This window comes from Poromitra crassiceps (genome assembly GCF_964638095.1).
Source record: "Poromitra crassiceps genome assembly, chromosome: 22".
Taxonomy (NCBI): Eukaryota; Metazoa; Chordata; class Actinopteri; order Beryciformes; family Melamphaidae; genus Poromitra; species Poromitra crassiceps.
Window position 1 is genome coordinate 1512440 of NC_139647.1, and position 25386 is coordinate 1537825.

Sequence of the window (25386 nt, forward strand, 5' to 3'; positions counted from 1 at the left end):
ATTTTGCATCCAATGTGTTGACTGTAGCACTGAAGACTTATTACAAATGATCTAAAATCCTATAAATGTATCCATCATAGATTAATTAATAGAAAGTAATCAAACACAGCCACATATTCAGTAATAATAATAATGTGGATGTTGCTTCTGATATTGTAAGCAGTGCAGGTCTCATTCACTTTTCGGTGAATTATATAAATTAATTATATTTATATATATATATATATATATATATATATATATATATATATATATATATATATATATATATATATATAGCCTTTATTTAGACAGGTAAATCTAATTAAATTAAATCAAATTAACTATAATTAAATCAATAAATTAAATTAAATTTATTAAAAAAATATATTTTTATTTAGCCTTTATTTAAACAGGTAAATCATATTGAGACCGAGGTCGCATTCACAAGTGCGACCTGTTCAATTTGAAGTTGAAATTATGGCATGAAGTGAAACGTGTTCTATAGACAAAAATGCTGCATTTGTAGGTTTTTCAGACATAATACACTGTTTATTGTCAATACAAAACTGTATTTCAGCTTGCAGTCCTCAGCACTCAGCAGCGGTGGGGCCGGTAACACTAGCCCACATCTGCTGTCAGGGCTTGTGTGATGGATCACCAGGAGATAAACATCTGATCGGCCACAGAACAGGGCAGACATTGATCTCCACAGAGGAAGAGATGTCTTGTCACACAGCAACATACACAAACCTCTGAGAGACATCTGTCAAAATATCACAATAACAGAGAGAACTGTACCTCGGTGACTAACATGGGAACCCACAGGCAGCTGTCAGCCCGTTTGGATCTTGGTCGATGAGCAGAAATTAAAATAATGTTCTGTTACTTCACTTAAAGATGGCCTCCAAGGAGTGACATGTTAACATACTGATCATAGTGAACGTGTTGAAACTCTGTAAAAAAAAAAAAGAAGTAGAGAATAAAATACATTATAATAATGTATAGGTAAACCAGTATTCTGTGTGGGATTGCGGGGGTTAACTTCCTGCCCCGAGGCACAGCAAACAGCAGAAGAGGGTGAAGTATATGCTGTTGTTCCTTTGGCAGCCAAAGAGGATCTCCTGTCCTGATGGTCAGAGATAGCAGCTCTACTGTCACAACCAGGACTGACAGCCAAGGAAGACATGTATGTGTACTTCCCAAGAGTCAATCCCAACGGGTCACAAGGAGCCCCTCTCACCTGGCTGGGCCCATGTCAATAGAGAGGCAAAGTGAATGTTACTTCCTGCTTCAGCACTATACCAGAGATTTTCTTCAGCAATTAATTGTTTTGACTAAAAAAAAAAAAAAAAAACATTGAAAAAATATTTTCCTTAAACCCGCATTTGCTTTTTTTTTTTTTTTTGGTCCGAGTGAAATGTTATGCGATCTCTCCTGTTTCTAAATATATCCGAACCGTTTGTTTACATTTCGTAAGCATTTTACTAAATGTCTATGGGAAAATAAATGGCGGATGAAAATCTCTGGTACTGTACAGTGCTGAAGCAGGAAGTGACGTTCCACTTTGCCTCTCGATATGAAGCCCTCTCACCTGGCTGGGCCTGACGGGTCACAAGAAGCCCTCTCACCTGGCTGCTGGACCCATGTCAATATGAAGCCCTCTCACCGGGCTGGGCCTGACGGGTCACAAGAAGCCCTCTCACCTGGCTGCTGGACCCAGGTCAATATGAAGCCTGGGCCCATGCCCAGTGTGTTGTTCATGTCATTAACCACAGGCCTCATGCAATGCACCATACTTAAGAGCAGAAAGGAGAGGAAAGGAAAATGAATGGTCAGGTTGACAAAAGGAGGCCAGTCTTGCGTCAACAGGAAGAAAAGCATTAGTGGCCTTTATGTGCTCGGCGCTGGATTTCCTCGCGCTGCACTGTCAGTGTACTTTCCCCTTAATTAAAACAGTCACAAGTCTCATTGAGCGGTGTATCAAAGGGGTGGCTACACCATAAAGCAGACTCAACTCTGTCACCCGAATGTGTGCGTGTGTGTGTGTGTGTGTGTGTGTGTGTGTGTGTGTGTGTGTGTGTGTGTGTGTGTCTGTGTGTGTGTGTGTGTCTGTGTCTGTCTGTGTGTGTGTGTGTGTGTGTGTGTGTGTGTGTGTGTGTGTGTGTGTGTGTGTGAAACTTTAGGAATCAGACTTAGGGATGAAGGGGATTTAAGCTGTGCCCGTTCCCATGGTCAGTCACTCAGAATTGGTCATTACCGCCTCGTCTGGAGATGAAAACATGGTGATTAAGAATTACAGAGAGGAAGTGATCTGTACCTGCTGCCTACTACACACAGAAAGAAATGTGTTATGCCATTAGTGGGAGCTTCCACAAGAACATTTGACCATAACTAGGCATCTCGCGCGCACGTACCCGCTACGCGGCCTCGCCCGCCCTGCAGCTCGCCGAGCTGGACCTGCAGCTCGCATACGCAGCTCGGCTGCTGCGCGACCTCGCCTTCAGCTCGGCTGCTGCGTGGCCTCGCCTGCTCTATTGGCATGCGCAGCGCACATTTGCTCAGCTTCGCATCACTGATGACATCACTCACTGGTGACATCACAATTGCTCAAGTGACTAGACATTGTGACATTATTAGTGACATCACAATTGCTCGAGATCGCGGACCAGCATCGCAGACAGAGCCCACTTTACCATCACTGATCACATCGGTGCTCGAGGATGTCACAATGCCTATGACATCATCATTGATGTCATAAGATGTCATAAATATTTATTTACTATAGCCAATGAACAGGATTGGGGGGGTAACGCATTCCATGTAACGGGATTATGTAATCAGATTACAAAAAGGAGTAACTGTAACCCATCAATCACAGTTACAGAAAAAAAGATCAAGATAACAGTTACGTTTATTTAGTAAAAATTGGGATTACTAGCAGGATTACAATTTTACACAACACCACTCTGATCCAACCCCCGTCCCACGGCAGTTTGCCAAATAATAGTCTGCAGCCAGTCGCACCAGCTGACATTGTTATTTTTCACAGAAACAGGTGAAACTAGATCGATTAGATAGATTGGATGAAAGCCTACTGTAACCAACACATATGCTAGGAAATGTGTTCAAAAGTAATCCAAAAGTAATGGAAAGTAATCTTACATTACTTTAATATTTGCGATACTTGGATTACATTACTGATTACAATTTTAACAGGTAATTTAGTCACGGTATCGGATTACATTCTCAAAGTAACCCTCCCAACCCCGCCATCAAAGTACACAGTAGCAATCCGTTATGTGTATTGAAGTATAGGGGGTCTTTCTAGCGGGGCATTTCCCCTCACTTACTTCTGAGCGAAACAAATGGTGATGTTAACCAGGCCTATAGCCACAGTGAACCGGAGCAGGCTTCTCCAGTGACAAGCCTCACCGTCACTCACAGGTGGACAATAGAGGCTCCACCAAGGGAAGGGAAAACTCTTGCTCCACTTTGGCCCCTGTATGGGATCTCCTCTCCACAGCTTTGTCATACTCGGACTCTGGGTCAGGGCGGCGAGGACCATATCCCTAACGGGCCTAATGACCCAACACTTTCCACGCCATTTCCTCCCCTCGGTGGTGGACGGGCGAGCCTGCACCTACATGTATACCACCACCCACTCATCAATTATAAATCCAGCCAAAGGTTGGATTATTAAAAATGCAACATTATTTTTTTTCACCCCACCAAGGAAGACGAGGCCTCTGTGTTTTGTCGGAGGAGCAGGGTGGGATTCCCCTCTCGTGTTCTGGTCAATAAAGAAAACAGTGGATATGAATTATGCATGGAGGATACATAATGGTAGAAATGACTAATCATAAGCTCCTGCAACTTGAGAAGGTTGGGCCCAGCCGAGTGATTGACAGAGGGGTGCACGGAGGCCGAGTGGAGATAAGGTGACACTGCAGGCTTCTATTGGGGGCATGTTGGGCGGCTGACCCTGCTGGGGCACACCCATCACTAAGCATTATTATGCTGCAACCCAGAGCCGTGTAGGTAGAAGAGTCCTGACATCTCCAGTCACTCCAATGGACCAGTTTTTTACTCTCAAGAGTTCCAGGAAGTAAGGTCCTGGATTAAGCAGCACTGTCGAGTTGCAGCAAAATAGACAGTTTGTGTTGTACTTTGAAAGGGTTCCCCCCCCCCCTTGAATCAAATTGTACATTATCAGCTTTATTTTAGCATGCAAAAGTAGCACGTGACCCATTCCTGGCTGTTCATTGGCTAATTAGTCTCACATTTTGGTCCTCCGCTGACGCCACTCTCTCTCTAGAGGTACTAGAGATACTGCAACCCACTGGCATTACAAGAGGAAAGACTGACGTCATTCTATTGTCATTTTCATGTATGCAAGTGCAGTATCAAATGAGCGATGCTAGTGCTTATTAAGAAAAGATCGTTTATCTCATTCATCTGTTGCCAACACTGTATACTCAGTGTAGTACTCATATGATCAGCATTGGGTAAGTTACTCAGGAAGTGTAGCCTAATAAGTTACTTATTATTACTCCTTTAAAAAGTAATACAATTACGCTACGTCCTGCCGGCGAAGCTCCCCGCTGTCAGGTGAAAAGGAGCGGCTGGCAACTGCGCATGTGTCGGAGGAAGCATTGTGCTAGTCTACGGCTCTCCCCGGATCGGCAGAGGTTGGAGCAGCGACCGGAGCAGCAGGGGGAAAATACAATTGGGGAGAAAATGGGGGGAAATCAGAAAAAAGAATAATAAAAAAAAGTAATCCAATTGATTTACTTATTACTTGGTATCAAAAGTAATTCCTTACATTACTTGTTACATTACTACCGTATATCACTTTCGCTACCCCACTTCTGTAAAAGTGACGTAGCTGTTTAACCAGCTCCTTAGAACTGAATCCACTTTATTCAAGCAATATACAGCAAGTCAACAATAAAATTGACAATATTGCTGCGTGTGTGTGTGTGTGTGTGTGTGTGTCTGTGTGTGGAGAGAGCAAGCGAGAGAGCGCTCTCTCTCTCACACTGTCCTCTCGCTCTATCTCTCTCTCTCCTTGCCGAATCTCCCCGCGCGGCCCTGCAACAAATGCTTTGGGGACCGGCACCGGTCCGGGACCCGGTGGTTGGGAACCACTGCACTCTACTAGTAGTTACTAGGGGGGAGTAATAAAATGAAGTTACTGTAACTAAGTTCCTGCTCAAACACTGGGGATACGATTTGATATGGACACACAGGAAACCTGATCATGATTTCATGTAAACACGAGGCTGCAATAGATGGATAAACGCAGCGTTGTGTCGTCAGCATATTGAAAGATTAATGAGGTTGGTGGGTGACCAGCGGTGATGATGGGTTTGTATTGTCTGACAAAGCTGACATTCCCAGAGTGAGTTCCTTGGTTAATCCTCGACTCTGGCACTTCAGATAGACCTTTCCTATTGGGACCTGGTGTCAGCTGCACACTGCTGCCTTTTGTCTGGTGTCAGTCTAACATACCTGGCTGGCTCTGTGAAGTTCACCGGCAGATTAACCAGTGAATAGGACCGGCTTACTATTAGTGGAGGACACAATATCATATGATATCAATTTCTGTCCAGGATGCCGATATCAATTTTGCAATATCAGTTACGTGTTCTTTACACCCGTCTACACGTTGGTTTTACGATGACTTCTACTCTTACTTTTTTTGCTGCCATCTAACAACAGAGCATCAAAATAAACCTCAAACCGCAGACTGATGGCATAACTACCTGTTGGTAATTAACAGCCATATTCCATCAACATTTAGATTTGAAGAAAGAAAAAAAGTCTATCTCAGCAGTTTATTCAGCACTTCAGTGGGGCAGAAAAAAACAACTAAACTTGGTTGTTGGGAAAAAGAGATAAATAGCCTAAAAATTCAACAAAAGACAGAATAATATAATAGTATAAAATATAACTCTGGGACATTACAAAGATGTCAAGTTATCAAATTCTATGTAAAATACAGACACTGAAGGCCTCAAATTAGTTGTGGATAAGAGTCATGTTCACCAAGTAAGTAGCTAACTTTTGTCAAGGTTCCCCACCCCCACCAATCTAGTTAATTTACTTTAAGTTAAAGGGACACTCCGCCGATTTTCAACCAGCTTTGTATCATTAGAACATCAGTAGTATATCAGAAAACTGTAAACAGGTTTGAAGTCGTTCAAGTTGACAGTTATTGAGAGTTGATTTGAGTAAACTTGTGGACCAGTGATGTGCATGAATGACATCACTGGTCCACAACTTAACTCAAATCAACTCTCAATAACTGTCAACTTAATGAACGACTTCAAACCTGTTTACAGTTTTCTGATATACTACTGATGTTCTAATGATACAAAGCTGGTTGAAAATCGGCGGAGTGTCCCTTTAAGTTTCAAGGTTCAAGGTTTCTTTATTAGTACCCGAGGGTAAAATAGTTATGCAGACGGGAAGTTCAGCTGTCCAGAAGATAAAAACAAAACATATGAAATCACAAGAAAAAAGTCTCAAGTTAATAACTTTATTTGAGTGCTTTGCTGTTGCAGTCTTGTAGTGCATCTCGTCCGTGGTGGTTCTGACCCAGATTTAATATTCAACTGTAGAGACCATCTTGCAAAGAGATCACACCAGCTGTGACGCCCACGCCAGCGGCGTAAAGTAAGTGTGTGTGTGTGTGTGTGTGTGTGTGTGGGGGGGGGGGGGGGGGGGTCCGGGTGCGCCCGCTTGCGCAGATCACGCCAAATTTTCAGTCAGGTTAATGCAAATATGCATAGCAAACAAAGTACTCAAACACATTCAGGTACAAATACCACTCAAATGCCTGATGTGCAAATCTCCTACTGTAAAGAAACTGAGGTGGAGTGAAGGACGTTTGATCAGAAGGAACAAATACAACGTATACAGGATATTTACTCAGCAGTATAGTGCAATGTTGTGTGTTCTGTACTGGTGAGTCAACTCCAGCATGGGGGTGGGAGGGGAGGGTCTATGAGTGTTTGTCGTCACTCGTCCCTCTGTCACAGTGATGGAGTGTCTGTGTGACAGGTGCTGTGATTTAACCTGACCCCTTTATATTCAAACAACACAGGAAGAGCAGCGCAAACAATGGTGCAGGTGAGTCTGCAAGCATTCTGCCCTCAAGCACTGCCCACCTGAGGGTTTAATAGCCTGTGTGTGTGTGTGTGTGTGTGTGTGTGTGTGTGTGTGTGTGTGTGTGTGTGTGTGTGTGTGTGTGTGTGTCTGTGTGTGTGTGTGTGTGTGTGTGTGTGCGTGCGTGCGCGCGTGCGTGTGTGTGTGTGTGTGTGTGTTCAGATTGAGTGCCGGGAAAAAAACAACTCATTACAGCACACACTTTTTATTGTTATATCGGTGTGCTTTTGAACATTGACATACATGTCTTTTCCAGTCCCTGACCACTAGAGGGTGTCAACTTTATGGGTCAGAGTCAACCTATGGACACAAGGGAGGGAGAGTGAAATTCTACTCGTGGATTGGACATTACTGTCTGTCAGCAGCAGTGAGGGGCAGCAGAGACTGGCTGTGGATTGAAGTGGAGGCAGGAGTCATTCTCTGCTGTGTTTTGAGCTCGAGGAAAACTTCCTGCAATGAGCAAGACACAATGTCACCACAATTATCACTGCATATGTGAGCAATCACCTGAGAGAGCCCCTGACAAATACAAATGCACACACACACACACACACGCACACGCACGCACACACGCACACACACACTCTCTCTCTCTCTCTCTCTGTGATCAGGTGGGTTGTACTGCCCTCTGCAGGAATCGCCAGAGAAGTAGCAGCTCCGAAATTCAGCATTGTATAACGCTAGTATACAGTAACACTCCAGACTTTGTATGTATGAACATGATCATATAGCCTCAAATTGTCAGTGAATAATATAGCACACACACATATCATTGAATACATCTTATAGCATACTTGTAGTAAAGCTATAAAGCCGACTGGTTTTACACCCCGTCGTTGTTTGGGGCTGAGTCCAAGTTGTGGGCAGCAGTTCCACAGAGCCAGTCTTGTCATGGGCATGGGCATGGCCGCATGGCTGAGTGGAGCCACCCCGGAGAGGCTAACACAAGGCTCCTTTCAGCCAGAGCTGCTTCAGAGTGTTCCACCCTGACCACACATTTATTTACCTTCCAACCGGGGGCAGCCAGTAAGAGGAGAGGGAGTGTGCCAGGAGAACGCAGGCCTGCAGAGGGGCACGTGTGTGTGCGTGTGTGTGTGTGTGTGTGTGTGTGTGTGTGTGTGTGTGTGCGTGTGTGAGGGTGGGAAGATAGATAGATAAATAGATAATGTCTCTTATTACTATAACACCCCGGGATGTCATTAGTAGAAGTATTAATTACACAGACAAAGTCGTGCAGAATCGCACTGGAAAATTAAAAAAATAACGTGCACATAAAACGTCTCGGATATCCACCAATCAGGAAATGTGCGTCTGTTGATCTTTCCAAGAGCAATATAATATAACTGCCCGTCTCAAAGTTCTGCCTGTATGAAGCCGGGGTGGGACAGAGGATGTTTTAGAGAGAGGAGGGATAGGAGGTCCACGGGCCGGAGCAGGCAGATAAGGGGGGTGGTTTCCTGTTTCCCTGGCCCCCTCCTCTCCCTCACACACACACGCAGCATACAGCCTCTCCTCTCCCTCACACACGCAGCATACAGCAGTTCATTCACACACACACACACACACACACACACACACACACACACACACACACACACGTGTGTGTGGATCTGTTGGTACAGTACTTTAAAAGCAACGACACACTTTTGAACCAATGTCTCCCTCATAGCACGGGGCACCAGGTTGTGACTTAAACTGTCTGTGTGTGTTATGACTAACGTGAGGAGTGGATACCAGCCCTCTATGTAAAGGTTTTCTTTACACTGACTAACTGTGCACCTGCACTGAGGGGGGAGTATATGCTCCTATTCATCTGCCTGTGTGGACGTCATGTTGGACAAGTCCTGGATTCACATGGCCATATAGCACTGTGTTTTTAGTGGGGTGCAAACTAAATAATCCAATTCTCTCAAGCTGTATATCACAGAAAATCTTCCTTTCCTTTCCTTTCTTTATTACACGTTACTGTTAAAGGAGAATTTCATTGTTGTTTTTTCAAGCTGGACCCGATTTTCATATATTTTTAACTAAGTAATGTGAACAGAAATCTTTGAAATTGGTGTAGTATTGACCAAGATCGCTTCAGTTGGCAGCCGCTTTTCCCCACATGCCCCTACTGCACTAAACAAGCTTGTTTTGACCACTGACAGGATCAGATTATTCCAAAGGGATAGCTTCCATACTACTCACCTGGCATAATCCAAGTCTCCACAAGCCCTGAGATGCCAAGTTGACTTGAAAAGACGTCATTGACACGCTGTTTTTAGCTGAAATCTGCACTGTGGCCATGCAGGTGGGTGCATGTCACCCAGCAATACACCCACATGTGAAGTAGATAAGATGAACAGTTGTCGAGATATGCGAAGGACATTAAATGACAGACTTCAAAACCGTTGACAGTTTTCTGATATACTACTGATGTTCTAATGATACAAAGCTGGTTGAAAATAAGCGGAGTGTTCCTTTAAGTCCTGAATAGCAGAATGGTTGCCATGATGTCTCACACTAACTTGATTTCACAGTGACATGATAGTTCCTCACACATTATAAATCATGATGAACACTGAGGGTAATAACATCCCAAAAGCCAAGTCACAAGTGAAAGCTTAAGTGTCAGTATGAATTGGCCATGTCTGGCATTATATCACCCATACACACATTACAGTATAACACTTAAAATACCTGCGGCAAAGAAAGAGACCATAGAAAGCTAGAGATAACCAGAATACTACAGAATAATAGTTTGGGGGTTTCTTTCAAATACCATTCATATTTTCCATGGGGATTTTGGACCACCAAAGGGTGGGAATGCTAACTTCTTCACAGCCTACAAATCAGACTTGACGTCTCTACTCTCTATGGGAGACAACTGTCATATTTTAGTGAACCTCTAATAGAGGAGTTTATAGGTCTAATGGGAGGAGTTTATAGGTCTAATGGGAGGAGTTTATAGGTAGTACCGTAGGCAGGTTTCACTGGAATTGTGTTGCTAGGGAACAGTTTGAAACCTAGCTTATTTCCTGCCAGTTATTATTGTACTGCACTGCAACAGGAAGTAGCCTACTGTCAGTTATTATTGTACTGCACTGCAACAGGAAGTAGCCTACTGTAAGTTATTATTGTACTGCACTGCAAGAGGAAGTAGCCTACTGTCAGTTATTATTGTACTGCACTGCAACAGGAAGTAGCCTACTGTAAGTTATTATTGTACTGCACTGCAACAGGAAGTAGCCTACTGTCAGTTATTATTGTACTGCACTGCAACAGGAAGTAGCCTACTGTAAGTTATTATTGTACTGCACTGCAACAGGAAGTAGCCTACTGTCAGTTATTATTGTACTGCACTGCAACAGGAAGTAGCCTACTGTCAGTTATTATTGTACTGCACTGCAACAGGAAGTAGCCTACTGTCAGTTATTATTGTACTGCACTGCAACAGGAAGTAGCCTACTGTCAGTTATTATTGTACTGCACTGCAACAGGAAGTAGCCTACTGTCAGTTATTATTGTACTGCACTGCAACAGGAAGTAGCCTACTGTCAGTTATTATTGTACTGCACTGCAACAGGAAGTAGCCTACTGTCAGTTATTATTGTACTGCACTGCAACAGGAAGTAGCCTACTGTCAGTTATTATTGTACTGCACTGCAACAGGAAGTAGCCTACTGTCAGTTATTATTGTACTGCACTGCAACAGGAAGTAGCCTACTGTAAGTGGTCATTTAGAACGTTTATGTTGTCAAGTTGAAACGGTCTGTTAGCACAGCTGCATGACAGGCAAGAGGTTTGCTTGATCTGAATTTACTGTATACTCCATGCCGGCAGCAATTTGGCCACTGTGAATTTGTAAATTACCAAATTAAATTCCAAAACCATCATCATCATATCAGACATATCAGACTGGGCAGCCGGGCTCATAAGTGACTTGGGTAAAACTTATAAGGGTACATTAACTAACAGTTCATGTTTAATATCGCTTAATAAGCATTAGCTAAGCCTTAGTTAATGCTTAGTTAACCCTTACCAGTAACTAACCCTAAACTATTAAATCATGTATAAAATAATACACACCATTAGTAAATGATTAATATACACATGAGTTAACTGTCAAGGGCTAGTTCATTATTATTAAGTAACCCTAATGAATGTAGCCTTTATTGTAAAGTGCTAGCGTGATGATTGGTCACCAAGACTGCTCCTCTTCCGCAGTTTATTACTATGGCAGCAGCATCTGCAGCTTTTCTCTCCAAGTATGTTACTATGGCGATATGCAGCATCAGGCAAATGATGTGCGGGGAACTCACAGCTGTGACCTCTGAACCGCGTTCTTTCTGCTGGGGCGTGAAACAGAGAGAGAAAAGAATGCAGACTTGAATGGGCTCCCTGTTTCGGCCGCTTTTCCTCTGTGCCTCTTATTCCCACACTCAACCTTTTGGGCATCCTTAGCAACAGAACTCACTGGGACATGGAGCTCCACTCAGAGACTCCATGTCTCTGTGTGGAGCTCCACTCAGAGACTCCATGTCTCTGTGGGACATGGAGCTCCACTCAGAGACTCCATGTCTCTGTGGGACATGGAGCTCCACTCAGAGACTCCATGTCTCTGTGGGACATGGAGCTCCACTCAGAGACTCCATGTCTCTATGTGGAGCTCCACTCAGAGACTCCATGTCTCTGTGGGACATGGAGCTCCACTCAGATACTCCATGTCTCTGTGTGGAGCTCCACTCAGAGACTCCATGTCTCTGTGTGGAGCTCCACTCAGAGACTCCATGTCTCTGTGTGGAGCTCCACTCAGAGACTCCATGTCTCTGTGTATTTCAAGCCTTGAAAAAATGAAACAGCCAAGGCCTCAGACATCTGAAAGCACTGGTAGCTGTATAGAGAGGCAAAGTGGAACCTCACTTCCTGCTTCAGCACTGTACCAGAGATTTTCATCCGCCATTTATTTCCCCATAGACATTTCGTAAAATGCGTATAAAAATAGTTTTACTTGTTCAAACCAAACGGTTCAGATATATTTAGAAACAGGAGAGACCGCATAGCATTTCACTCGGAACCAAAACGTTAAAAAAATTGCGGATTTAAAGAAAATATTTTTTCAGTGTAATTTTTGTTTTTTAAAGTTTTGGTCCGAGTGAAATGTTCTATGGTCTCTCCCGATTCTAAATATAGCTGAACCGTTTGGTTTGACGAATAAAAACTATTTTTATAAGCATTTTACGGAATGTCTATGGAAAATAAAATGGCGGATAAAAATCTGTGGTACAGTGCTGAAGCAGGAAGTAGGCGGTCACTTTGCCTCTCTACTGAGGGACATTTATGGTGGAGATATGTTTTAAGTAATGACTGTGTGTGCTGCTGCATGGTATATTATTGAGAAATGCATTTAGACTCTGAACGGAAATGCCGAGAGATGAGCAGGAAAGGCTAATTGTCCCTTCTCTCTCTCTGTAGTGATCTACAGTGTAGATTGGCAGCTTGCCCTGCCTAAGTGTGCACTGTGTAGATCCTACACACTTAGATAGGGCAAGCTGCCAATGTGGTCAGCTGGAACTTGGCAACACATTCACACCAGATTTCAAACCTCAACTGGCATCATCAATCTTGCAAAGCTATATTTGCAAATGCAAAACGAAAAGAACAACAGCACAATATGACCAAGCCTATACCCACAACCAATCACTGTAGAGATAACACATGCATGCAGTCCACGCACGCACGCACACGCACGCACGCACGCGTACGCACACACACGCACACACACACACACACACACACACACACACACACACACACACACACACACACACACACACACAAAAATCAGGCCATAGCATAATGAGAATACCATGTGTGCCTGCCTAGTCAGTGGTCTTAAAGACATTTCCGCTACAGTGCATCTTGCCTGTTCTAGTTCCTCCTCCAGTTCTTCGGGACAGTCGGGGATTTCATATTTTGTAACCGTTTAGTTACTGATGTAGGCTACTGCTGGAAAAACCATATGGTTCATATTACTTTAACGTGTTATCTTCAGCTGCCTTGCAAACGTTATGTTATCTCAGTATACCTAGATAACTGTATGGGTCCGACCCACGCAGACGCATTTTTAGAGCAATTCAGGGTTTGGGCGACAGGAGGTTTTATTCATATCTTCTCCATAGGGCAACTTCACCAGCCACAATATGACTATGAATTATTGTAGTCATAGAATCTCAAAACCAAGATGAACCATCATGTTACACAGAGGTGTAGTGCTATCTAGAGAAGTGGGGGAACGCACCTATATGGGGAACACCTGCACACACACAGGTCCCAACAAAGCCCCCACCCCCCCCCCCGCCGCGCACGCACACACGCTAACATTCACGTAGCCTATTCATTAATTAAAATCGCTTATATCAACGAATTAAACGAGCAAACTCATGGATTCCTCAAGTGCTGCAAACCACTGTCACTGACACACGACTTAACTAATTGTGTCTGTAGCCCATGACATTTGCAGCTCTGAAACTAAAAGACGTATATGGGCAGAGCAGAGCAGACTCAGCAGTCAGTTATCAACACAAACAGCTAAACAATCTCTCAACCAGCGATCACACAAGTTGCACAAGGCATTGATCATCATTTGGCACGGCGGCCGGCATTTTTAGAATTTTGTGGTGAATTAATTTTACTCCGACTACATTTCCACAGAATTTTGTGGTGAATTAATTCACCACAAAATTCTAAAAATGCCGGCCGCCGTGCCAAATGATGATCAATGCCTTGTGCAACTTGTGTGATTTTCTGGATGCAAATTGCAATGGGGTGATTCACGCTAACTTTTGATTCAACCGCGTTGAAAAGAAACACGCTTTTAACAGTTTCTTCATGCTTGTAAACGTACCTTTTTAACAGCTTGTCCGAAAAATGAAAGGATGTTTGGCTGCCTTTTTCATCTTTACTTGTTAAAGTGAGGTAGGCTACTGGGGGGGAAAAAAATATTTTGATGCTGAAAAAGCCAGTAGCTGTTTCAGTATAGCTTTTATTAAACTGAGGTTTCCCCCGCGCTGTAGCTAGTTAAGGTGGAATGTTTCCTTTTCCTTCAAGCCACGAGTTGATGCTGTGTGAATCATTCAGCCCACCTTAAATATAGTTAAGGTGGAATGTTTCCTTCTTTCTTCAAGCTGCGAATTGGCTCGACATGCACACACACACTGACACACACAAAACACCCGTTGGAGAAGTATGGGAATGCCGTTCCCCCGCGTTCTACCGGCACTACACCTATGATGTTACATAAAGAATGTAACGAGGAGCTATTCTGTCTTTACAATCACTTCATTTGTGAAAATGGTTGCTTCTATATGGAAACCATCTGGCACTACTACAGTAAAGCAGCATTTAGTGGTGGCTGTACTATATAAAGCGCCATTTTGCTCACAAAGAACCTTTTGAATATTTTTTGTAGGATAAGCCAACACACATGTTAAGTTCCTGAAGTAGAATCTGTTTGTCTTTAGTCCTTTAGTCTAGTCTCCTATAGAGCTGCAACCGTTAATCGATTAGTCGATCCACAGACAATTAATCGACAACTATTTTGATAATCGATTCATCGTTTTGAGTAACTTTTTAAGAAAAAAAGTCAGAATTCTCTGATTCCAGCTTCTTAAATGTGAATATTTTCTGGTTTATTTACTCCTCTATGACAGTAAACTGATATTATCTTGGGCTTTGGGAAAAACTGATTGTCATTTGCTACCATTTTCTGACATTTTATAGACCAAACAACTAGTCGATTGATCGAGAAAATAATCAGATTAATTGATTATGAAAATAATCCTTAGTTGCAGCCCTAGTCTCCTATAAGAATAACCAGGATATGTGACTGACTGAAAAAGAAAGTTGAACGAGTGAAAAAAGTTGAGTGGTGAGTGGTAAAAGTGACTTACGACTTGTAGCACCTATAAAGCCATCATCAGTGCGCGCCTGTGTGGCCCGCTCCATGAACAACACTTAGTCCTTTTACATATATTGGAATTATTTTTTTCTTCCTATAACCCACTGTGACAAATGAAAGACTGCAGATCATTTGTCCTTACTCTCAAATACAGCTCACCACTATTATGGATATTTGAATTAATTCATGCAAACATTACACTCATTGCTTCATGGTTCCAATAGTGAGTCCAAGGCTCGCCAATCCTAATGTCTTCTTATTGGTTATGTTTTCAAAGCAGTAAAAAGCCCCACAATATGAACCTATAAGACAGATCCAGTGACATGACGACTAGGAGCGCGCCAGCTCAGCAGTGCCTCAGCCAAGCTGCACATAATGCTGCCATTGAAGCCGACGCACAGTGCTCACCTTTATATAGCGTGGAGAGTGACGGTATGGCAGAGAGCCTCTTTCTGCTCTCAGGACTCAGTCAGAGGCTCTTTACAGGAGCTACATTTACACGTGCTGTTCGTGTTAAAGCTACAGTAACGAGTTTCACTCATTTACAGTGTAGATGACTGAAACTCGTTACTGTAGCTTTAACACAAACAGCACGTGTAAATGACTGAAACTCGTCCTGTAGCTTTAACACGAACAGTGTAAAATCTACACGTGCTGTTCGTGTTAAAGCTACAGGACGAGTTTCAGTCATTTACAGTGTAAATGACTGAAACTCGTCCTGTAGCTTTAACACGAACAGTGTAAAATCTACACGTGCTGTTCTTGTTAAAGCTACAGGACGAGTTTCAGTCATTTACAGTGTAAATGACTGAAACTCGTCCTGTAGCTTTAACACGAACAGTGTAAAATCTACACGTGCTGTTCGTGTTAAAGCTACAGTAACGAGTTTCAGTCATTTACAGTGTAAATGACTGAAACTCGTCCTGTAGCTTTAACACGAACAGTGTAAAATCTACATGTGCTGTTCATGTTAAAGCTACAGTAACGAGTTTCAGTTCAAGTCAGAATCCACAACTTGCCGATTGATAGCCCACTCAGATTGAGTGATTGTAATAGATACATACTAGTAATGCAATTTAACTGTTATCACATAATTTTATAAAACATACAATGTTAAATATATAATGTATATAATCATATTTTTGTCGACATGTTTGCTCTTAGGCACTGTCTATTGCTGTTTGTAGTCACTTCTAGGGATGTTCATCAATTATCGAAAATCGATAATTGATCGTTAAGGAATTGAATCGATCATGTGGAATTTTGATTGATTATTGTTATTTTTTTAGCGGACTAGGTTTGGGTGGAATTCGTTCCTCCTCGCCCCACTCCATTGCACAGCCGACTAACGTGAGGTGGAGCTTCATATAGTCTCTAGTTTTCTGGCTGGGCACGGGCCTTTGTGCCAACAAAACTGTTCTAAACATGGGGAATTCACACCGGCATGCGCCGGGGACACAAACAAACGCACCGAGCGGTCTGCGGACCTCAGTGAGGCTCAGGCCTGTTGATTTGACTCTTGTGCTGTCAGCTAAGCTGGAAGACGCCGATTGCCTTACATCATGTAACCTGACATGTAACATGTTTGTTTACCTGGCCACAGCGCTAGTGTCTGATATTCTTACTACACAGCGGCATCGCTATTATAGCTGGCGGAGAACGCACAATGTTATTACCAGACCAAAGTTAATATATATATATATATATATATATATATATATATATATATATATATATATATATATATATATATATATATATATATATTATTACGCTATCGATAATCGATTAATCGATAATTGATCGGTAATTTTCCCGATTTTCGATTATGGAAATTTTTCAAAATGAACATCCCTAGTCGCTTCACTAGCCTCAGTAGATCATGCTTGTTTGACTCTGATTGTGACTTTAATGGTTAGAGTAGGACCACACTTCAGTTCATAACTGTATGAATAGCTTTAATCCTTCCTTATTTGACCTCTTCTCTGTGGCATGTTGGGTTGGCACAAGTGAATCACATGACAAACAAATTGCTATATACCATTATGGCATTTGGTTGAAGACATCAAGGTCCGATGGCACAGCATCATTATCAAGATACCACAAAATACAATTTCACATTCACTTGACCTGAGTGAAATGATGTAAAGCCATATAAAAACTAAACAGATTCTATCAATCATCTACTGTAGTCTAGTGCATCTCTATCAAAACACAAATCAGGTTGAAATAGGCAGCGTTTAGCACTGACATCACAGACGGTATACACAGAAACATACGCTGCCCCTCTCTCTCTCTCGCACACACACGTGCACACGTGCGCGCGCACACACACACGCGCACACACACACACACACACACACACACACACACACACACACACACACACACACACACACACACACACACACACACACACACACACACACATACACATCCGTTTCACTGTGAAGGTCGTTTATCCCTGATATTTGAATCTAAATATGATGAATTATCCAAAGTCCTATAGGCTATGATATAATAATCTCTTACAAGCCAGGCTTGGCATCTACTATGCTTATTTCATTCATATGAAATATAGACTGTGACATAAAAAAGCTTGAATACCTGCCTTCTCTGCAAACACAATTTGCAAATAAATATGTATTTTTCAAGTGACATGTTCATTATAAAAAAAAATGTTCAGATGCATAATTTAGCACACAAAGTTGATTCCCTTCTGATTCCTTGAGGCACATAACTGGTAAGTATGAATACTTTTATATGTCTCAAATGGCCACACAGCAGTAAAGCAGTGAGAAACTCTCTTGGCACAATTAGTTCCTTTTGGTCTGTGCAATACTACACCAATGGCACCTTCTGTCCTCGATCCATCGTCTGCAGTGTTTTCTTCACCATTCACAGCTACATCTTTGATGCTACGAGGAGCGAAACAGTTTCTCCTCAAGCAAGCTGATGGACTTATTGAGTAGTGACTGTTCATCGTCCACAAACCTGTACCCAAACAGCTTCATGGTAGGTCCGCACACCTTCTGAACGACCTGAGCCAGTTTGAAGGGTATGTTAAACCTCCACTTCTCCGCCTGCTCGGACGAGTTCTTCTGGGTGGAGTAGACCCCGCTGGCTCCCTGTGTGGTCTGTGTGTTCCTCAGGATCCACTCCCTGGCTTGGGGACTGAATGGTATCCCCGTGAACCTGTACATCTCCTCCGCCTTCTGCATGGGGTAGCGGGCTATATCCTCGTATCGCACCAGCATGTAGCGCCTCCTCAGCCAGTTGGGTCGGCTCAGCCCCACCTCTGCGGAGATCCGAATGTGGTCGCAGTTTCCCTTCAGCCTCTTGACCTCCTCGTCGTCTTCGGGCACCTGGCCGTCCTGCGCCCAGGCCTTCCACGTCTGGTACTTGGAGGAGAAAGCCACCATGCGGGAGGCCAAGACCGCCCGCGGGTCTCGGACCAGCTGGATCACCCTCACGTCCAGGCGAGGGTCCTCGACCAGGGGACGCAGCGTGTCCAGCTGCCGCACACGGACAGTCTTGATGGTGTGGTGTTCCTTGGAGAGGCAGGATTCGGACGCAAGTGTAAAGTTGATGGGCCCACAGCGGCGTGTCTTACAATGGTACCTGGGCAAAGAGATACATGAGAATCACCGTGCCATAAAAGTACATGTTTAGTTCCTCTTTCAGATTCAACCAACACTACAGTTGTTTCTCATTTCGTTTGAGCACTTTGCTGCAGTACCGCTGCACTGCCATGGCAGTACCGCTGCACTGCCATGGCAGCAGTGAGGGGGGGGCTGCAGTACCGCTGCACTGCCATGGCAGTACCGCTGCACTGCCATGGCAGTACCGCTGCACTGCCATGGCAGTACCGCTGCACTGCCATGGCAGCAGTGAGGGGGGGGGGCTGCAGTACCGCTGCACTGCCATGGCAGCAGTGAGGGGGGGGCTATTAAAAAAACAAAACAAAGAAAGAACAAAGAAAACATTTGAATAACAAAATCCCCCACACAAGGTACTGCAGCAGTACCTTGGAAGCCCAGCAGTAAAGTGGTCAAATTAAATGAGTAACAACTGAATATGCTTAAAGGAACTATTTGCCGCTTTTCAACCAGCTTTACCAACGTTTAACTTCCCTACGTTTCCTGCACTGAGAGCTCCCTGTTCATCTGTCTGCAGAAACTCCGCCCCTGCCAGCTGGTATGGCTCGTTAAGGCTCGTTAAGGCTCTCCATCGTGGATGCAGGCATACACAAATGAGTAAGTGTAATGTGTAGTTCGAATAACAGCCATGTGAGCCGCGCAGTTTCAAGATCTACTCTACTTCCTCAAACCAGTGACATCACTGTTTCGAGGAAGTAGAGCAGCTCCTGAAGCCGCCCCCCAAACAGAGATAACATGAAAATCAAAAATAAATTACACTATCCTGATTTCGGATAGATAGAGCTACGATTAAAAAGCGGTGAATAGTTCCTTCAAAGGAGAACTTCACCGAAAAACAATGCTGATTTATTTTGCACATGATCTCACACATCACTGGTCCACAACTGAACTGAACTCAACTCTCAATTACAGTCAAACTTAATGAATGTCTGCAAAACAGTTTACAGTTTTCGCTATGTGTGAGAGACCATGTGCAAAATAAATCAGCATTGTTTTTTGGTGAAGTTCTCCTTTAATGAAGTATAGATTATAACCAGATAATTTACAATACCTCTCAAAAACATCTTTGACCACAGGCGTGCAGACAGATTCCTCACACAGTGATAAACTAGACTCTCTGCGGAACAGCGCCGGGGTGACGTGGTCCTCTGGTGGCGGAGAGATGAACTTCTCCAGAGGGGAGAAATCACACAGGAAGAGCCCCTGGAGTACGTCCCTGTAGATTCCCGACAACACTGTCCCGTTGGCGCCCCCGGTGGCCATGGTCAGCAGGCGCTCCACGTGCCACAGAGGCTCGAACAGATAGAACATGTTGTCGCCGTGCTGGTTGAAGAACTCCCCGACAAACGAGGAGCCTGTTCTCGTGGTGGCCAACAGTAATATGTGCTTATGGCCGCCACTGTTGTTGTAGTTGCCTATATCGTCCATTTCGTCCTCCTGCTCCTCAGAGAGATTGGAGTAATTGACTTTTCCATTAGTGAGTCTGGACAGCAGCAGTTTGAGCATTTTCAGGGAGCCATTTTGTGTTGCGTTGTAATCCAGAGGGGTTTGTGGGGTCTGCTGTGGAGTCTGTCTCTGGATCAGCTTATCAGAGACCCTGGCAAGATACACAGGCTTGATTAGCTAATATATTTACTACAAATGGTACAGAATACATTCCGGAGTCATGTCTAACACTTTATATTTTCACCATTTAGCTGGCACTCGTAACTTACACTTAGAGCTAGAGGTGGGGTAGAGCGAGGTAGCTGTAGTAGAGTCTTGCTCAATCACTCCTTACCAATTACGAGAAGGTCTCCCTCTGGCTACCTACCTGCCACCCAAACTCACAGTGGGCAGTACACCAGCACTAACACCAGTGGGCAGTACACCAGCCTTCTTAGCATGTTGATGTTTTATTTGGAGTGGGAAAGCAGCTAGACATTTAGGGTAGCTGACCTGTATTTCCAGTGGCGGGCTACTTAACTCCTTGTCTACTTCTTGGCCATTTTAGAAGGAGAGGTAGCAGTCCATTCCCCTTAAGACAGTGGTTCTCAAATTCTTTCACATGAAGGACCCCTAAACTGACAAAGATTAAACCACAGACCCCCATTTGATAGGATTTTGTCCCGCGGTCCCCCATATGATAATAAGATTGATGCTTTTAGATGTTTTATTACAGAAAGTGTATAAAACCCATGACCAAAATAGTCATTGTGTTACTTATGAATGGAATTATAGCAAAAATGAATCACCCCCCTTTTGGCTGGGGACCCCCTGGAACCCCCTCAAGGACCCCTGGGGGTCCACGGACCCCCCTTTGAGAACCACTTACAAATAGGACATGGGGGGAGGGGGGCATAGAAGCCATGGTTTTGGTCAATAGTCATTCTTATATGGCTTCATTCAAAGGCTCAATTTTAACATATCTAGGAACTCATCTTCTCCAACAAATCCCTCTAATAACAGACTGATCTCCTTCTCTTACCGTGACAGGATGTTGCTCTCCTTCTCGATGATGACCAGGGCCACGATACAGATGAAGACTATAGCATACTTGGTCTTCATTCTTAAGTCTTGTGTCTGTGACGGCACGTCTACACACAGTCGTTACGCTGGTCGATGGTGGCTGTCTGGAAGAAGCCTCATTCTTCTGCAATAGAGAAGGTAGTTGATGAGAAAAGCATAAAGAAGAAGGAGAAATATTGAAAAATCTAATCTGAATATGTACAATATCATGGATGGCAAGACACACCAACAAGTCAGTGTTTGAACAAATAAAAACGAGAAATGTCTCTGGGAGAGAGCATCCAGAAGCAGAAACATACTTTTTTTTTTTTTTTTTTTTTTTTTTTTATACATATTATGAGATCAGGGGGTAGGATGGAGAAAGATATTATGCTGGGAAAGACTGAAGGAAGTGGAGGTATAGGAAGACCAAAAGCAAAATGGATTGACACCATAAAAGAAGTGACCTGGGAAGACACACAGGAGACAGTTGGAGGACGGAAATCTATAGTGTCCAAGGGTCGCAAGTGACTTGATGGAACATAAAGAAGAATGTAAATATGTGATTTCTGATTTTATGGTGACACTCAAAAGGGCAGTGGTGGCCCAATGGTTAGCCAAGCGAGCTTTTGATCGGAAGGTCGTCGGTTCAATCCCCGGGAACGGTGGGATAAATCTGGGTGGGGAAAGTGAAAAGGCAGCGCTCGCCCCCTCCCTCATTACCATCACTGAGGTGCCCTTGAGCAAGACCCTTAACCCCCAACCGCTCCAGTGGAGCTGATCAGTGGCCAACAGATCAGACTGTGGTTGTACTGGTCAGCTTGGCCAGGTGTGAATGTGTGTGAATGTGAACAGGGCACTCCTGAAAAAAAGAGAGTATTGCTCTCAGTGAGTGACACTCCCCCTGGATAAATAAAGGTTCAAAAAAGAAGCTAAAATAAACAAACCAAAACAAGTGGTAGCCTGCTTCTGCAGGCAGTAGAGCGTTCTCCTACCGAGCTCCCTATCTCTCGGTCTGGAACCAGCTACCACTTACAGTCAGGGAAGCTACTTCAGTTGAGATTTTCTAATCTAAACTCAAAACCTTCCTATTTTCACAATCATATTATGACCTATCTTAGCACCGTTGGCTTGGTTTGACAGTCCTTTGTCTTACCCTGGCCTTGACAGTATTGACTTAATTGTAATCCCTATGTGGGCGACGGCTGGCTTATCTGTGCCCAAACACGCCTCAGTGTTGTGCCTTTAAGCGTTGTCCTTTGTGTGTCTGTTTGCGAGGTTGTAGAATACCTAGATTGTTTTTTCGTGTCAAAACCTGCGTCAATTCTATTGATGTGATGATGCGTGTCGGCGTCGCTTGGTACACTTTTTCCCCCCGAAATGTTTTCCGGTGTTACATAACTTAAACTATGCATGTTTAACTATGCGTGCTGCTATTGCTAACCGCTAATGCATCTGTGCATCACTTAATGCTGTGGTCATGCACACTGTGAGGTATTTGGCTGAAGTCATGGGAAGCCATATAGAGGATGGGTGTAGGCGGAAAATACACGACACTCTACTATATCATGAAGTCATCATCCAAGAGACACACGGTGGTGAAGACACCAGACGTCGTGAGAAGGATGGGAGAGAAACAGATCAAATGAACTTCATCACCTGAGCTCAACCAGTCATTTTGATATCAAAACATAATCAAATAAAACACACATGAGGGTCAAAATACAGTTGTGTTCATCTGTGTTCTCTCTCTCATCTGTGTGTGTGAGAGAGAGAGAGAGAGAGAGAGAGAGAGAGAGAGAGAGAGAGAGAGAGGGGGAGGAAGGGGGAAGGGCCTAGGTGGAGAGAGAGAGAGCCTAATGTAAACAGATATGTATAGAGAGTGTGTGTGAGGGAGAGAGAGAGAGAGGGAGAGTTAGCCTAATGTAAACAGAGATGAGAGTGTGTGTGAGGGAGAGAGAGAGTGTGAGAGAGAGACTGTTAATGTAAACAGGGATGTGTTTGAGTGCCAGCAGCCCACAGTAGAACACTTCCACATGGCACAGAGTCAAAATGCCCAGCATGGAGGGACACGGCGGATTTAGACTCCAAATTCCATCCGTGGACAAAGGCTATTCATGTTACATGGATTCAATGCTGTTATATACAGTAGTGAAACTGTGTGAAGGACTACACCACCTTCACATAGCCGACCAGAGGAGGCGCTATAGCGCGGCGACCAAGACACATACCCTTAATCCGGCTTCCCACCCGCAGACACGGCCAATTGTGCCCGGTATGGACGCCCCGACCAAGCCGCCGGCGGTAACACGGGGGGCCTCGAACCTGCAACCCTTGTGTTGCTAGGCAGGGAATTCCCGGCTGCACTATATACCTGGATGCCCTTTGACCGAAAATGAAATGTAAAGTATGCAGACACCTCCCCACCACTTGGACCTGTCAAGAGAGTGAATCATTTCTACAACGCGTATCATTAAGGGAAGATACTCCGTTTTGGAGCCGTTGTGTGCAGTGAGTGTGTGGTGTGTGCACTGTAAGTAAATATCAGCCAATTATCTCAGCTTTAATACGCCATAGAGCCGTCAAACTGTCAGGGCTGCGGCGCTGGAGCTGAGCGCTTTTCCATATTCAAGAGTCACTGAAGCGTTTGGGGAAATCTGACTATCTGCTCAAGCAGAAACACACACATCACTCCGTTTATCATGGCGCTACAAATTAACTTAATGGCTGCCGTCAAAGCCTTGAAGCAAGCAGCGTCTCAGATAGATGCTGCACAGTCCAATTCCAATGAAAGCTTTGCTGTTCAAATGGAAACAATTAAGTGTTCTGAGTAAATAGCTTAGCTATACTGAAATCCATTATGATTTATTGAGCTAGGTCTCATCTATACGGATTTGTTTTATTTGATGTGGCTTTAGACCCTTGATGTGGCAAAAAAATAAAAAATAAAATAAATCCTAGCAGCAATGCCATTCAAAGCATTTGATAGTGTGCAGTGTTGGGGGGAGGGGGTTCATAGGCGCATCCCCCATACTACCATTTCCACCACCACACACACACACACGAGTGAACCAAAATGAATACAGCCTAGATCGGTTCTGCATCTGTGGTGCGCTAGTAAGAACGAGCGCTGTTTTACACATTCACAACAACTGGAGGAATAAGGCACACGACCTGCTCGACTCCGTATTGCGCAATCGTCGTTTATTAATCCGATAGGATAGCCTGCCCTATAGGCTATAACCTGCAGCATATGAGGGCACCTCCACTTTAGACGTTTCGTCATAACATATGTTATGGGAAATGATATAACGTTATCTCTTATCATCACAGCTGTACGTAGCGCGTTATTATGTCGACCTGCTCTTTACCCGGTGGCTATATGTTTTTACGCATTGAAAACATACAGGCCATATTGAAACCGGTTGAAACGCATCCTACCAGAGAGGGTGAGGAGACAGAGATGTTTAGTGGACGCTACAAACCTTTAGCTGATCTCTGGGCAGTCAGTGAAAATGTCCCTGGTCTTCTTACAAGCAGTGTCGTCCATAGCATCTTGCTGCATTGTCTTGACACACTGGCTCATTGTATCCGCGGAGGGACGCGGGGTTCCTCATCTCCTCTTCTGCTGTCGAATGAATGAAAAGCAGCCGTTGAATCAGCACGAAGGCGCGGGCGTCTCGGAGAGGAGAGGGGCACGTCCAGCGAAAATGCGTTATTGAGGGGAAAAAATAAGAAAAACCATTTCTACTCACATATTTCCCCCACTAAAAATCGAAGCGTTTCTGTGAACGCGTGCAGTTGTCGTCGCAGGTTCTTTGGGTTTGTGCGATGTATCTCACCCCCTGATGAAAGTAATTATACCTATGAGAACGATATTTGTTTTAAAATATCATCGCTTCCAAACTTTTATTCCAACTTTTGACGTGTTCCACTCGGTGCACAGAGCGTTCACTGTGGGTACACGCTGCCTTCACGTCACTACTGCTGCTGCTGCTGCTGCTGCGCTCTCCTTGTGTGGGACATCCTGTGCTGGGAAGGGTCACGTGGTCCCAAACCCTGCAATTTTGGATAACGACCTCCGTTGTTGGAGAAAAAGTGCCTCCAGAATGTTTTTGACTCTATGCCACGACACCTACATTGTCA

General features: G+C 44.0%; 1 protein-coding gene across 1 annotated transcript; it reads right to left on the reverse strand.

Moving 5' to 3' along the window:
• Nucleotides 1-17077: 17077 nt before the first annotated feature.
• Nucleotides 17078-25145, reverse strand: chst3a (carbohydrate (chondroitin 6) sulfotransferase 3a). The gene is made up of 4 exons (XM_083658543.1): nucleotides 24726-25145; nucleotides 21221-21385; nucleotides 19805-20350; nucleotides 17078-18715 (listed from the first exon to the last, which is right to left on the reverse strand). The coding sequence occupies exons 2-4, from the start codon at nucleotides 21298-21300 to the stop codon at nucleotides 18013-18015; spliced, it is 1329 nt and encodes a 442-aa protein (XP_083514669.1). The 5' UTR covers nucleotides 21301-21385; nucleotides 24726-25145; the 3' UTR covers nucleotides 17078-18012.
• Nucleotides 25146-25386: the final 241 nt, after the last annotated feature.

Bases quoted from the DNA above. Each gene is read 5' to 3' on its own strand.
- chst3a (XM_083658543.1), bottom strand. From the start codon at position 21,300: ATGAAGACCAAGTATGCTATAGTCTTCATCTGTATCGTGGCCCTGGTC. The intron at 20,351-21,220 runs GTAAGAGAAGGA...GTATCTTGCCAG, and splicing joins GAGAGCAACATCCTGTCACG to GGTCTCTGATAAGCTGATCC. The intron at 18,716-19,804 runs GTATTGTAAATT...CTCTTTGCCCAG, and splicing joins GTCAAAGATGTTTTTGAGAG to GTACCATTGTAAGACACGCC.